The sequence below is a fragment of the Apteryx rowi genome, unplaced genomic scaffold (genome assembly GCF_003343035.1).
Source record: "Apteryx rowi isolate R43461 unplaced genomic scaffold, aptRow1 scaffold_11, whole genome shotgun sequence".
Taxonomy (NCBI): Eukaryota; Metazoa; Chordata; class Aves; order Apterygiformes; family Apterygidae; genus Apteryx; species Apteryx rowi.
In genome coordinates, this window is record NW_020447308.1 from 9,548 (window position 1) to 24,577 (window position 15,030).

The following is a 15,030-nucleotide window of genomic DNA, read 5'->3' on the forward strand; positions in this document are numbered from 1 at the left end:
CGACCGCCGCTCCCACCCGTCTGCAAGCGGGCCCCGCGGCCGCGGCCCCCTTAGCAACCGCCCTCGCTCCCGATTGGCCGCGCCGCCACGCCACTCGCGCCCAAGCCCGCTGGCGGATTGGCCGGGAGGCGAGTCGAAGGCGGGAGCGCGCCGCAGCCGGGCGGCTCGGGCCCTATTGGCGGGTTGTGACGCAGTGGGGCGGGCTCCTGCGGCTCCATTGGCTGGTCCGCCTTTCAGTCAGGCGGCGGGCGGCAATTGGCGTCTGCGGGCGGGGTGGGAGACGCCTGTGAGGAGCCGGGGTTGCCGCCGCCATGACAGAGTGCGGCCGCCCGCCGGGGCGGGGGGCGGCCAGGGAGGGCGGCGGGAGCGGGCGGCGGCCGGGGCGGGTGTCTGGGGTCTTCCTRCCGCCTGAGCTGGGAGGGGAACACGGCATGGAAACCCCTCGGAGCACCCCTGCTGCGGTGCCTGCTGGCCCCTCAGTGACACTGGGCAAGTGTGTCAAAAACCCCTCCAGTGTGGCCTGAACTACTCCTATTCCTTGTACGCGTCTTAAAGCGCTAAATACTGGTAGTGTGATGCCAAGTGGCAATGAAAAACATTCAGGAAGGATATTGTAGGACCTTCAAAATGGTTGCTGCGTAGCCGCCACACTGGTGAGTGGCGTTGTGTTCCCTGCGCTCGCAAGCCTTATTGGTGCTGCCGCACCGATATTACTTGGGTGTYGGGAGCCTGGCGCTGGGGTGCAAGCTGGAGCCTGGGGCCTCCTCTGCGGGAGCGGGCAGGACCTGCCCCCAGCCCCCAGTGAGGCATGGAGGGGCCCATCTGGCTCCTCGCGCCAGGTGGGACGTGTAACAGGGACAGCGAAATCCGCTCCCGATAAACAGACCTTGCGRGTCTGGAAGCGCTGGAGGAAAACAAACAAACACCACCTAAAAAAAAAGGTCTGCAACGTGATGTTTATAAACTTGCTTTTCTGGTAGCATCCCAAAAGCACCACGTGTTGTATTCCTAGTATCATCGACTGTTTCTAGCTATGTTAATGGTCACTTTATATAACTGGATGGAAAAATCCTCTCCCTGATTGCAGACATTTTGCTTCCTCTTGTTTACTGGGAGTTGGAGCTTCCTACGTAGAGAAAGCTCTCAAGGAGCAAGTCACATTTTCCAGAGGGTTGTGTATCTACAGAGATGACTAACTCCCATAGCCTGAGTCACTGGGAAGATGGGAGCTCTGAAGAAGGGCAGAAGGGGGATTGCTAACATGAAAATGGCAGAACAGAAACAACCACACTCCCACAGCCAGCTCTTGTCTTGTCCCTTCACACTACAGATGTGAGCCTGTAGCACTTGGTCAACCAAAAGGTCCAGGGCTTATGATGGTTATTAAACTCACTGGTGACCCTGCTGGGTCGAGGTTCGGTATGTCTGAATACAGCTAGTTATGCTTGTGATCAATGTACACTATAGGCTTATTATATGTACTTCCGCTATTAGCCTCTTATCAAAGTATTTGAAGAATGTGTTTGAATGTGATTATAGGCAATTGCAGTCAAATTGATTCCAGTTGTAATGTGGTTACTCATCCTAGACTCAGGCAAACTGCAGGAAAACTCTCTGTGAAACAGTATTGAACCTCTAGGCAAGGTCTTTGCTTTAAATTCTTGAGGTTATTGGAGATTTCTGTGACCTGAAAGAAGCTCAGCTGTTTAGAAGGGTGCTGTCTTCACCATTGGCCCATTGTCATAAGGCAAACCAAACAAAACACTTAGCTGCACCCTTCTTGCCCAGGAGGARAAATAAAACCTGTGGCAGTTTTTCATACTGGGGTACTCAGATATTTCAGTGAGGACTGAGCTCTGAACTAGAGTARAATAAAATTGAATAGGTAGCAGTACCAATTTCCAGGTGGATGTGGTAGTGGGATCCAAACTACTGAGCTATCAGGATGACTGCATGAAGAAGGGAAGGGGTGGAAAAASTGCTGCATCTCCAGAAAGGGAAGTAGGAACTTAGTGAAAGTCAGTGAGAGTTTTGCTCCTGATTTCAGAGAACAAGGGTGGGGGGTTTCAGCTATACCTTCTGGTGCAGGAACAGAGATGGCTGGGAGGGAGCATGTATGTTTGTGAGCACAAACCAGGCTGCGGGCTATTAAAACAGCCTCTGAGTTTTGGCTTGTAGAGGAAGCTGCCCTCCCTCTGAGTGTGCGGGGAGTTGACGTTTCTAAGGCCAAACCCATGTGATGATTAGCACAACACGGCTTGCGCGTGTTGGGAGCAGTGGTGTATGCAGTAGGTGGAGTGCTCTGGCCAGGAGCCAGGAGTGAGTCTGTACCACTCACAGCAAACAGCTCATGCTCAGGAAATGCCATCTGAGCAGTAGCCTAAACCATCTCATAAATGAAAGGTGCTGGGAAGAGGCGAGTTTCATTTCCAGTCTGCTTGCCTCATATTGAGGATTTGGCAGCTCCAGCCCAGCAGCTTCTGTCTGATGTTCCTGCGCATCCAGAAACACACTGGTGCTTTGGAGGCAAGGGGATCCCTCAGTGATTGGTATGGATACTGCAAAAGAGGCAAAATATATGCACTGGAAACTGTAGGTACAGGAAAAACACATAGCTTTGCCTTGTGCTTTGGGCAGGCATTTACCTCCTTACAGTGGGGCCAAAAACGGTTGATTGTAATTTCACCTTTTAAAACCCGGCAATTTAAATGGTGCCAGGCAGAGAGAACTGGGTGCAGTGCTGGACCAGCCTGAGACACAGCTACGCAACACCTTGGTGACGTTGACACCTTTTATTTACATCCCTCTCTTGGCTGTTGCTGCCACMAGGAACTAATTCTTTTTCTGCTTCATTTCCCCTTGCCTAGCTTTTCTCCTGCTCAGCAAACTTACYGTGCACTGAATGACTTCCAGGGACTTTGCACCTCTTAGGAAACCTTCCTTTTTGCTGGAGGAAACATTGCGGTGTTGATCTCTGCCAGTGTAGCAGGAGCAAAAGGGAAAACATTTCTTATGACAGGGCTTGATTGCCAGCTGAAAATAAACATAGTGCCTGTCAGTGACATGTGAGCACAAAAAAGCTTTACAGATGGAARTAAAGGCAATGATTTTTCCTCTTTGCCTGTTCTGCCTTCCCTGCAGTGCCRGAGAGGTATTGGCTTGCAGGCTGCAGAGCTGTGGCGTTTRAGAGCCTGCTGGATCAGGATTCGCRGTGCTCTTTGGACTCTTACGTATTTTCTGAAAATGGTGTCTAAAAGCCTAATGGGCACTTTGCAGATCTCTAAATAGACCAGCGTCTGTCCTGAGGAGATGACAATGTAAGAAAACAAATACCAGGGATGGGAGAACGGCTGCATCATACAAACCAGCCGTGGAGGTGGCACATGGCCCACCTGCTCAGTATTTTTCCATCACGTACTCATTCAGCTGCTCATTGCCAACTTTCAGCTCTGCTGCCCTCCACAAAAGCTTCTGCGCTGGTCTTATTTAGCACACTAGATAATTCCTAGCTATAAAACTTACTGACTAACCTCAGCCCTAGTGGGTTACTGCTGTCCACCTTTCTGTCCACTTTTAGACCAGAGTCCCCTGATCTCTTCTTATGGCTGAAGGCATTTCTTCTGCTACTCAGTTGCCAGAGACTTTCTGWCTCTCTTTTTTATGTTTTTTTGCCAAACCAAGCAGGCTCTGCCTGCTAATACAGGGAAGGTCACTGGTCATTTCAGAGCAGATTGGCTGTTGCATTCTCAAATTATTCCAGGCCAAGAGAGAAATGCTACTGAGCCAAGCATCTCACTAGGCTCTGCTCAGCCAGTTCTGTCCCCAAATTCCCAACAACAAGGTCACTCCTTTCACCCCATGTCCAGCCACAGCTGCTGGCTGGAGGAAGAGGCTTTTGAATAGTTCCCCTGGCATCAGCAGTGCCCCTGGGTCCTGTGCTCTGGGGAGGAAAGGGCCTGGATCCTGCTGCTGGGTGCTCCTCAGCACTTTAACCCTGCCTGGTTCCGCAAGCAGCCTCAGCATTGCAGGGGAAGGGAGTTTATTTACTTCTAAGGATCCTTCTTTATTTCCTTGAGATGAATCAATGCCACAGTACTCCTGAATTTAGCAGGGAGTCTGGTTAGGTGAAATTCCTAGCCTCCACACCAAAAGCTGCCAGTCTGAGCAGACCTGGGCAGATATAACACACACCGCCACTTCCACCACCCTGCCACGCCAGTCCTTAGGCCTTGCCACCCTAATGCACATGAGATTTCACAGTGGCCCAGCTGTTTTCTTTCTGTTCCCAGCAGGAGCCACCTACGATACCACCTCTTGTTCTCTCAGAGCCCATTTCTGCCCCTTTATTACACGTTTAGGTAAGTCAAGGCACAGATGCAGGTGCTAAGCAGTGTTTTGGAGTGCTGCCTGTCCTGGAGGCAGTCTGCACATGTGGGGGGCTATGGGCAGGGGGTCTGGATGAGAGAGCAGGCAGAGGAGCAATCGCTGGAAAGCAGGGGAGATTGGAACAAATGTGGTAAAGCCAGGGAGATGTGTGAGCTTCTCCTGGAGTATTTCCAAGATGTCATACTGAATAAGGGAAACTATTTGTCTTCTGTTTAATTCTGAGTGGCCTGTCTGACATTTGCCATTATATTGTGTTCCTGTGGTTGGAGTTTGGCACGATTATAACTATCCAGCCTCTAAAGCCAGTGAGTGAGCTTGCTAAAGCTACATTCTTTCAGTGACTCTTTGTGAAATGTTTTCTCTGGAAAAGTTGCCATATAAGTAGTGGTGAATGAGGAGAATAAGCCAGAGGTTGCAAACGAAAAAGCTAAGTGAACCAGGCAGTAGGATTACTGGCCCCCTGTAAAAATCCATGCCTCTGCTTCAGGAATGGGGAAGAGACTCTTCCCAGATAGCAGTATTTACAGAAATGAAGTGAGCGGGGGTGGGAGCTACTGCCTCATGCCAAAATAGTGGGAACTGGGATAGGTCTGGGAGGTAGGGAGCACATGACTGTGTTTGGATGAGGGTGAGTACAAAGAATAAGGTTATGGTTATGGTTTGGGGGAAAGGGTGRTGGTGTTACAGTGCAAAGAGTCAGAGCTCTGTTTGGTGGAGGTGTAGAAAGAAAGCAGGAGTAAATGGAAACAGGCTTGATTCTGGTATGGGGAGGTGGGTTTGTGTGAGACTGGTGGGGAGCAAGGGAGCATGATTTGGGGATTAGGCAGATGGGGAGCAGGCAGTGAGGAGCAGTGGGCTGGCCAGGATGAAGGCTACTCCAGAARAAGGAACATCCTCATCTGCCAGATTTTTTTCTGGGATTACACTGGCAATCACAGCCAAGTGGGGAAGGGCTGCTGCCATGTTTGGAGGCGAGCTGGGAATGACCACCCTCTTCCACACACAAGGACCTGGTAGGGGGCAGAACAGTCTCGCAGGAAAAGACAGCACCTGCAAARCTACTACCATCACTGAACCCACATCACTCCTCCAGCTAGCCTCACCTCGCTTTGTGAGGGCAGCGTTACCCTTTTGAAAATCATGCCTGTATCACCACTGAGTTAAATTAATGCTTGGGCTGGAGGAAATAAACAGCGCAGCTGACACTGCGTAACCAGCATGTTGCAGGCTGACCACACGTCTGCTCATTCCGGGCTCCACCTTGCAAAGCTGGTGTCTCAGCCATTCAGAAATGACATCTGATCTACCACATGTCTACTCAGAACAGACTAGCTCCAGCTTTAAGATCCTGATCAATGAAGATCCCATGAAATCCACCATTTGCATCGCTTCCGACCCACGTGGCAGTAATGCTGCAGGGGGATTTTGCTGCAGTGACGCAGGGCTGGATGTGTAGGGACTGGTGCAGGGCTCGGACGAGGCACAGCGATCATTCGATGGTGGCGGAGGTCCTGCTTCCTGATGAGCAAAGAGCTGCTGCCCCAGCGGAGGCTAGAGGGTGCTGTGCTGCAGGGAATGGGTGTCCTCCCTCCCCACTCAGCATCTCTTCAAAGGCAGGTAAAAGAGTTTTCAAGAAATGCTSTCTTTGAGGTGAGATGGAGAACAAGGTGCTGGCTGGCTTTAGTTACTAACAATCTCTAAAGTTTTTTTYGCAATAAAGTATCAGCTCCATCCGGCTCATGAGTTAGCACCGAGAAGATGACATATTTCAGTACAGAAGGGGTGGGTTTCTTCAGGACAGGGCTGTGTGGTTTCAGGGTTGTGAGATACAGTTCAGCACATGGGGAATTCTCRCTGGGCTGTGCTCTGGGGATGTGGCCTGGAGACAGCTGCTATTTGCATTTCAGGGGCTGGCAAGTGTTACTCGGAGGTGTCTCAAGAATTAAGTGGGAAGCAGRCAAGAAAGAAGAAACAGAAGAACAGAAGAAGTATTAAAAAGGATGAATGGAAAAAMCAAAAGGACAGGAAAGACACATGAGTGAGAAAATGAGGAACAAAACAGAAGATAAGGAAGCTGAAAGAGGAACAAAACAAATAGAGAACAGAAGAATGAAGAAAGAAAATAGAAGTTGAAACCAGACGATCACATCGGCTGCTGTGTCCTTTTAAGGGCTGCAGATGTGTTCAATAATGAAAAGTGAGATTTCCTTGAGGGAAAAATCAAGGAGCTCTTCCTGCTGTGCACCGTCTCTGAGTCTCACAGCAGCTAAGGCTGAAAAGCCCTTAGCTGATGGGGTAGGATCAGCTCCTGTTTACCCAGCTGAGGTGTGGCTGATCTTGGAGCTCAGCAAAAAGCAGCACCGAAGAGAGGCAGAAGAGGCAAGGGGGCACGAGAGACAGGGCTATGTTTGTACAGTGGCTGACAGGTAGCTGCAAGACCAGGCAAAAACATGTCATGTTCTGGGACAGCCTGCCTTCTGAGTGCATTGCTGCTCCCCAGGAAGCCTGCCAGCTAACCACAGGCAACCAGAGCAAACTTATCTGCTAGTATGGGGCTGCACGTGCTCTGCAAAACACACACCTGCCACCCCGAAGCTGTAGTTGTGGGGTTGCTGTCCTCATGGCAGGCAAATTTGGTCTGTCTGACTGCCTGCAGCAGGCAATGCAAATGTGCAGAAATAGCTAGAAAAGGAGGAAGTGCAGGTAAATGTTGCCTTACATTACTAGGTATCACAGAAGATAACGTACCAAAACCGGGAGGAGATACTGACATGAGCAAGGAGGAGGAAAGCCATGAAAAAACTTCATTTCACAGCAACCCTGAAGGAATTGCACCTACCTCAGGGAGATGAGGAGGTGCTGGCCTCCTTTTATGGTGAGAAGCATCTGTAAAACATGGTGTGCCAGTAAATCCCCACTGAATGAAAATGAACCAGATCAGGCCTAGATGTAGGTGACTTCCTTCCTGTTTTCCTCCTTGGGCCTTAGGTGAGTTACCAGGGACTGGAAGTGAGCATCTCAAACTGGACATGAGAGGTTAACACACAAGCCTCTAAGAGCTGTGCTGGCCCCACCACTTGCTCTGAAGGAAGTGCTGGCRCTCAGTTCGCGGCTCCCTGGGGAGGAGGTGGGGTCATTCTGTGTCCATGGGGTTTCCTCGTCCCTCCCCAGYGCCGAGGCTGCTAACACCACAAGGCAGTGCACAGTTAAAAGGCAAAGGCAGAAACAAACCTGTCCCAGAACATCAGGGCAGGGAATATTCTGGGGGAAGTGAAGCACCATTAGGAGCGGACAAGGGCTTGTGAAACCCACACTCTTTTGCTCACTGTATCTGTTCTGGACATCTCCAGGGAGACTCACTGATTTTACCGCAGGAGGGCTGTCAGGGCAGCAGCCYGTTGCAAGCTGGGGACAGCTGGGGACTCAGCACTGGAGCCATGGCCATCTCACTCCTCCAAGAGCCATCACGAGGATGCAGAATACGTGGGATTTAGACAGTGTTGAATGGGCTGCAGGGCAGGATGGCAAGGAGTGAAGAGTAACACAAAAATGCCTAAAGGGGTTTTGAAGGCAGAAGGCAAATCCGCTCATGTCTTGGCCAGAAATGTTTCTCTCAAGATACTATGACATCTGTCACTATGGCAAGGAGAGTAAGAAAGTCATTTCCAAGGAGAATAGAAGCTGGCTGGGACCGGCTGCCTGTTGGAATGGGTTGCTTTTTTCAGTTGTTTCTCCTCACACTGTTCTCCCAGTGCAGTCCAGCTGCTGTGGTGACTGGCATGGGCACATCTGAAGTAGATGCCATAAATGCTGCGGCGCTCTCCCAGTGTCATACCTGCTGCAACAGGAATTACAGCTCCCAGAGTCCTTATAAAGCCACCAGCGGAGGCTGGACAAGGTAACCGGTGGGCTAGGAGTTCCCACAGAGAAGGAGGGATGATTGCAGAGAACGTGTGGGGTATGACTAACAGAATGAATGTCTTAAAAATACGTTAGTATAAACTTCCTGGCAGGGAGGGAGAAATGCCTTCTTGCTTGGGAGACTTTACAAGGGTCTGATACAAAACTGAACTCTAGGAAATCTCCTTTGAAGCAAATTCGTGAAGCAACCAGGGGATGGGTGGATACCCCTGCCTCTCAGGACACTCTCATTCCTGCAAAGGAGGCTGTTGCTGCTCAAAACCATGTGTTAGCTGCTTGAAACTGTGGATTTACAGAGCTGTTAGCTGATTTCCCACGCGGGAACTGTTGTCTCTGATGAGATAAGACGTAGCGCAGCCCCAGGTGCAATCTGCAGAGCCACCAGCCCTCTGAGCTGCGAGCAGAGCACTTGGTGAGGATGCAGCCACCCCGGCAGTCCTGCAGCACGCTACGTTCGGGCTTCGTGTCCCCTTGGGTGCACACTAACTAACCCGCGGGTGGGCTACGTGCACTCATCTTCCTGCTCGCTCTGTAGTGGGTCCTGGCACCCTGGCCAAGCAGCAGCCCCCATTCAGGCCCTGACCATGGCTCACGCACGGGTTTCACTGAGGACATGTCTGGCTTGGAGTTTGTTTTCATTTCCTTTTGAGGAAAGGAGGAGTCATAGGAGAGAAGTAACTGAGCAGCTGAGCCAGCTCTCCTGGACAGAGCCCTCGGTGCCGAGTGAGCTCCTGCTGTGGTTTCCATTGCGGCTCTGGAGGCTGCAGCCCAAGAGGCAGGAAGCAGCTGGGAAGAAGCTTCAACCCGCGTGTCAGAGACACCAGGGTCCGTCTGTGACAGGAAGGCAGATTGTAATCACATGGGAAGCTGTGCCTGGTCTCTGGGGTGGCCCTACACGGCTGCTTGCCAGCATCAGAGCCCCGTGTTAGCTTTCAGCCGAGCTCCTGCTGAAGGCATCAGGCCCATAGCTTGCAAGAATTGCCCCTCAGGGCAGAGGTGCTGGGGGAGCCCCCCGCCAGGACACTGCGCCTCCCCCCGGCAGCGTGGGATGGTTGTGGGGTGGGCAGGGAGGGAATGTCATGCCCTCAGACTGCATCAGCAGTCACCAGCTACCTGACATGCAGACGTAACTGGCTCCAGGTGGCCTCCAAGAGCCACTTTGGTCTCCAGAAAACAAAGCAATAATGAACCAAGTTTGAGGTCTGATCACCCTGGATGGCCCCCTGCAAGGCCAGGTGTATGTGCAAGAGAGGGGAGGTATGCAGGGATCTGAACAGCCCATGTTTTCCAGCTACAACCAGCCACAGATGTGGCTACTGAAATGTATCTTAAAAGGCCCCAAACATGTCTCTTTTCAGGAATAAACAAATCCCAGAGCTGTGGCAAATCTCACCTTACTACCAGGCTCTGGGGGATCAGAGCAAGTGGGAGGCACAGACAGGGGGGCCGAGAGATAGTTCAAACCTTCTAATTACGCTCCGAGGTACAGAGATCAAAGGGGAACTTCGCAGATTAATGAGGCCCAGGCCTGGGCAGAGCCTCTCCTCAGCGCGGACGGGAGGGAGGGAGGGACGCAGGGAGGGGAGTGCGAAGGGGAGCATGCCATAACGAGCAAACTGCCTCTTCTTATCTAGCCGGTAAGACAGGTTCTGGGGCTCCTTGAAACCCCCTGGCCCAGCGCATTAGAGTTCGTTCTTGTTGCTACATATTCATATAGCATTAGCTCTATGAGGCCCCGGTTGTTTAATCGGATTGAAAGCTTGTGTTGGGCCGTACAAGCCCCGCAGGAGGGCAGAAAACCTTCAATCCGGTGTAAGCTGGAAGCACGTGCGTTAAGTGAATGGTTTGAGAAAGAAGGGCTCTTGTGTACCTGGCAAGAGGATGCGGATCTGTCTCTTACCAGGAAAACCTCAGTTATCAGAGGAACCTTGAAGCTAAAGTTATCAAGGACACAATTTAGTGTTATGGGTCAAGGCAGGAGCTTGCTGAGAGCTTCCTGAAAAACAAGAAAAGAGCCACAGCATATCTGTCTGCGGCATCTGCTCTGTGTTTGAGCATGTTTGGGCCACTCGCCGCTGCTAATCAATAAGCAGTTTCGATTGTGCGTTACGGTGTACCACTGAGTGTCAGTTCTTGATATGGGGTTGGTGCTTTCAACCACCAGGCTAGAGCGGGGTAATACAAGTCTGGGGTGTGGGCTCTGCTCTCTCCTTCCTGGGCAACTCTACGAGAGACTGTCCTCACCGAACTGGAACCACCAACAGTTGGGCTTTAGTCTTGGCTAGTCGTCTGTGCTTATCTGTCATGAACAAAGAGAGAGGTATTTCCCAGGGTAATTCCTCCCGCAGCAGACTTGAATGACCTTTGGAAATACTTCTCTTACCACTGACTGCTGAGAAGGTGTGTGCAAGAGGCTAAGCCCAAATGCCTATCTTGTAGATGGACAAAGTAAAAGGAGATCTGTCCTTCCCCCAAGTCCCTCCAGGCCTCAGTTCCCCATTTGTAAAATGGAGATGAAAGCAACACCTTTTTTTCTTGGAGATATGACACTCAAATTCAGAAAAGGGGGTTATATAAAGGTGCTTATATTAAGCACCTTACACAGACACATTAGCTCTAATCTGTATATAATCTTGTTTATTGAGGTTAGAGCAAAGGACCTTAAGTTAAACTGGCTGGGATCTCATCTGAGCTCTGAAACAATCAGTAGTGGGAACAGAGCAAATCTGGAATTTTTGGGGAACGTGCTGCCCCTTGCTTTCTTCCTTTTAAATCACATGCAGTTACATACCCTGAAGGGAACGTGATAGATATGAAGAGCTTTCTGTGCCCTGAGGATATTCAGTGTCTAGGTTTCTTTAGAAGCTTTTCTTTAGTCCTGAAATTCCTGGTACCTAAGTGTTAGCATCCCTGTGAAGCCTTAGTTTAAAGAAACTATGGCCCTTTTGGTGGAAGAGGCAGAGAACTTAGGAACCTGTTCTCCAGAACAGAAACAGAAGAGTCGAGCCTCGTTTGAAGATTGTCCTGACCCGTGGATATATTCTGCAGCCGTCAGAAACCATGAGCTGACATGCTARCAGTGACTACATCAGGGCAAACGGGGCCATAGGAGGTGACTGGTTAGAGATACTGGCAATGAGAGATTGGTTATCCTGTTAGAAAGATTAGGAACAGACTTGGGCTTAATCCTCTGAGACAGTGCTGCAGACAGATGGCCTCTCCTCCCCATTTGGAGTAACAGACACGTGTGTGGCACGGGTGGCGGTATGGGATGCTTAATCCTATGGGGTAGGAAACCTTCTTGGGACCTGGACTGTGGCCTGAACCACGATTTAGCGCTTTGTATGGAGCCGCCCTGAGAAAGAGATGTGCCCGCAAGGGACAGAGCTCTCAAGCTCTGAGAGAGACTTTTGTCTTTTTTGAGCAGAGAGCCCTCTGTGCTGGGGTGAGGGAGGAGCCATGTCGTAGGGAGGATTATGGGAGTGTTATGGGTTGGGTATCCCTCCTGGGTGTAACGACTGCCTTTCTTTCAAGATAAACCTAAATCACTGAGCTTCTTTATGGAACAGATAGCTGAAACAATAGGGGCTGCCACCCAAATAAAGATCCATGCAAGGGCTGAGTGGGAGTTTGCCATGGAGGGGTCCTTGCTATCTGATGTGGGGGGAGATCCCATGGGTCAGAGGTGAGAGTCTGTGCAAGAGAGGGAGTGGAGAGGAGGAGCACGAAACCACAGAGATAACAGAGCAGTCATTGCAAACACACTGTCCGTGAGACAAAACTTAGAAAGCTTTATGGTCTGAGAGCTGGCTGAAGGCAGCTTTAGACTTGAGAAAGGGGAAGGCCATGTATTGTTCACTTCCTTCTTTCAAAGGACAACAGCTTTGTATAAGCTGGGAAATAAAGAGGATTGCATCACAGAAACAAGCAGCCCCATCATATATTTTCCTCTTTATCACCCCACCCATGGGACCCAGGATCTTGGCTATCTGCACGGCTCAGAAAGAGTTACGGCATAGTTTGGCCTGGCAGACCTTCATGCAGCAGAAACCAAGCCCAGTGGTAAATCCTGCTATAACAAGGCCTAAATAGTCCCTGCAGAAGGGAGTGAAATTATGCCTGACCTTCGACCTACCAAACTCTTTTAAGTAGAGCCATCCCTTGCGAAAACTTGGCAGCTATATGAAACTGGGGTGTGGTGTAGCGCATGTGAGGGCTGTCTCCATTCATTGCTGCTTCCCTGTGTTTAACAGGTTGTTTTTCTCTCTCTTTTGTGTCTCCTGCAGCAAGATTTCCCCTCTTTCAGCTAGGACAGCGTGGGATCTTCTCAGCCCAAATTTCCTAGCTGTCCTGCGATCCCTCATTCTTTTACAGGTCTCCATTTAAAGAGCCATTGGTGCCTCCAGGAAACTGAGTTTCTGAGTAGAACATAGCTCAGTCCGGCTTCCATGTCTCAGTTTTTAATATTCTTTCCCATGCACATTACTAGGGACATTGGCATGTATGCCTCTAGGGACAGAAGGAAAATATTCTGTTTTCTGTTTTTAGAGAGACTGCTGATTTTTCTGGAGCTCCCTCTGGGTCTTGCAGCCTCTCTGAGACAAATCCAGGCAGTAGCCCCTCAAAATGCAAAATAAACACCCTTGCCCTAGTTGCCTGTGCACAGTCCTGGGAATCTTTTCCTGCTCTTTCCTCTTCCTGACCTTGTTTTCCACTGAACACAACAGCAGCAATTACCCTGAGGTTGGAGGGTTATTCGAAAGCAAGTGCTGTGCCTTGTTCACTCCCTCCTTTTTAGTTGTTTTTTCTCCCTTAGCTGGAGTTAAGCRCTTTCTGGTGTTAGCTTCATGTTGATACTAACTGAAGGAAATACCAGCAATGAGGATGGAGGGCCTGACTGGGCAATATGAGACCAGCTCCCTGTGTTCCTTCTGCCCCTGTGGTTTGGGGATAAGTTAACGGATTTATTCACCGGCGTGGGCAAGCTTGCTCCATGTCCTGCTCTGCAGAGCTGGGGAGATAGCAGGTCCTGCGGGAAATGGGCAGCGTTTGGGGAAGGGCCTTGGCCGCACCTCTTAAACCACACAGGGATCAGACAGCAGCTAGACAGGGGCAAGGAAGACAACATCATAACCAGCCCTGCGAATAACTGGCATGCTGCTCCGCTGGGGCGGCTAGACCTGGCCCATGGATCAGTCCTTGAGGTTGTCACTCCCCTGTCTAAGTGCTTTTACAGGGATTGATTGATTTTGTCCAAGAAAACTGGTAGTTGGATGCTCAAGTGGAGATGGAAAATGAGGTGGAAAGACTGATCAAAGTGCATAGTGCATGTTTGGACTGTGGTGCTTGCTGCCTTCTGGGGTTGCCATGTTGTCAAAGCCAGAAATGTAGCAACACTCAGAGAGAGTCAACATTTAACTATGAGCAACAGGAATATCTGAGGTAGATCAGTTAATGCTAAAATGGAGGGTTTTGCAAGAAGAGATAAAATCAACTGCATGTTTAGGAGGAGGGCTTAGGAGATTTCCAGTGGGGAGGCAAATTACCTTGCATTCATTTACTGTGTGGTTTCCTGTCCCCTTTGCTGCTGAATATGAATTTAGCCTGCACGTGCTTTAGTCCAACGGTTTCTGCGATCCAGGGCAGAGCTCCTCACGTGGCACCAGCTCTTCTCGAGAGCATGGCTGGGCTTTGCTGCTGCCAGTCCTCCAGCACAGACTCCCTTGGGGTCTGGAGGCTGACACGGACACAACTCAAAGGGGAGCTTGTTTGTGGCCGACCGAACAGACCTGTAGAGTGGTGCTTTGGGTAGAGAGCTGTCTGTCCCCCCTTAGCTCTGCTCTCACCATCTTGCTGAGCAGCTCTTCCAAGAGCCACAAACCCGACCTTGCTGCAAGCTGCTTGCCTCCAGGCTGGTTAGGAGACGCTGCTCTCCTTGGGGATACCCCTGTGCYGCTGGCGTGCCGGGCGCCGTTTGTGCACGGCAGTGCTCTGAGCTGTGGCGTCCCTCCCTGCTGTGTCGGCAGGGTTGGGGAGCAGACGTGCTTTAGCAGTTTTCCCCAGCTCGGAGTGGTGGTGAAGCCCTTTCCTGCTTTCACYCCTCGCAGGGAGAGAAAAGGGGGTTTTGTGTTGCACAAAGGCTCTGCCTCCTGCYGAGTGCTGGCAACCCTGGGCACATCCCTATCCAGCTGGCACGCGGCGGCCAGCCTCCGCACCCGTCTGCCAGCCAGCAAGGGGCATGGGCCGTGGGCGCTGCCAGGGTCAGGAAGGTGCCAGCGACCACCCGGTCTGCGGTGCCTCCTCTGCCAGGGGTGCGAGCTGGGGAAGCCGGGCCCAGCAGGAGCAGCCAACAGCCCCAGCCGAATCAGAGCATGTGCTCCCTGAGCCCCTCAGTGTGCCGTGGGGGCTCTCCCTTCCAGGCTGCTAATTAAGCAGCTTTGGCTATAGTGCCGGTCTCTTCGCTCTGCCTGCCTTCCCCRTCCGGCGTGTGCCTCGCACCCTGGGCCAGCCGGGGCTGTGCCCGAGGAGCCTGCTGCCTCCTGCCTGCTCCCGGCCCGTGGGGCTGAGCCCGGGGCTGGGGCGAGGGTCGGGGCACAGCAACCTTGCACCTTGCTGGGGAGCACCCTACATCCCTCTTGCACCCYGCTGCAGGGCACCCTGCACCCCCCCGCACCCCACTGCGGGGCACCCCACATCCCTCTTGCACCCCACTGCGGGGCACCC

General features: G+C 51.5%; 1 protein-coding gene across 1 annotated transcript in view; it reads left to right on the forward strand.

Moving 5' to 3' along the window:
* The first annotated feature begins 5,882 nt into the window (after positions 1 to 5,882).
* The window catches only part of MFGE8 (milk fat globule-EGF factor 8 protein), a 22,748-nt gene continuing 13,600 nt past the window's right edge, over positions 5,883 to 15,030 (forward strand). Inside the window, exon 1 of the mRNA XM_026074481.1 lies at positions 5,883 to 6,003. Within this exon, the coding sequence (XP_025930266.1) occupies positions 5,883 to 6,003 (121 nt within the window). The remainder of the gene's footprint in view (positions 6,004 to 15,030) is intronic.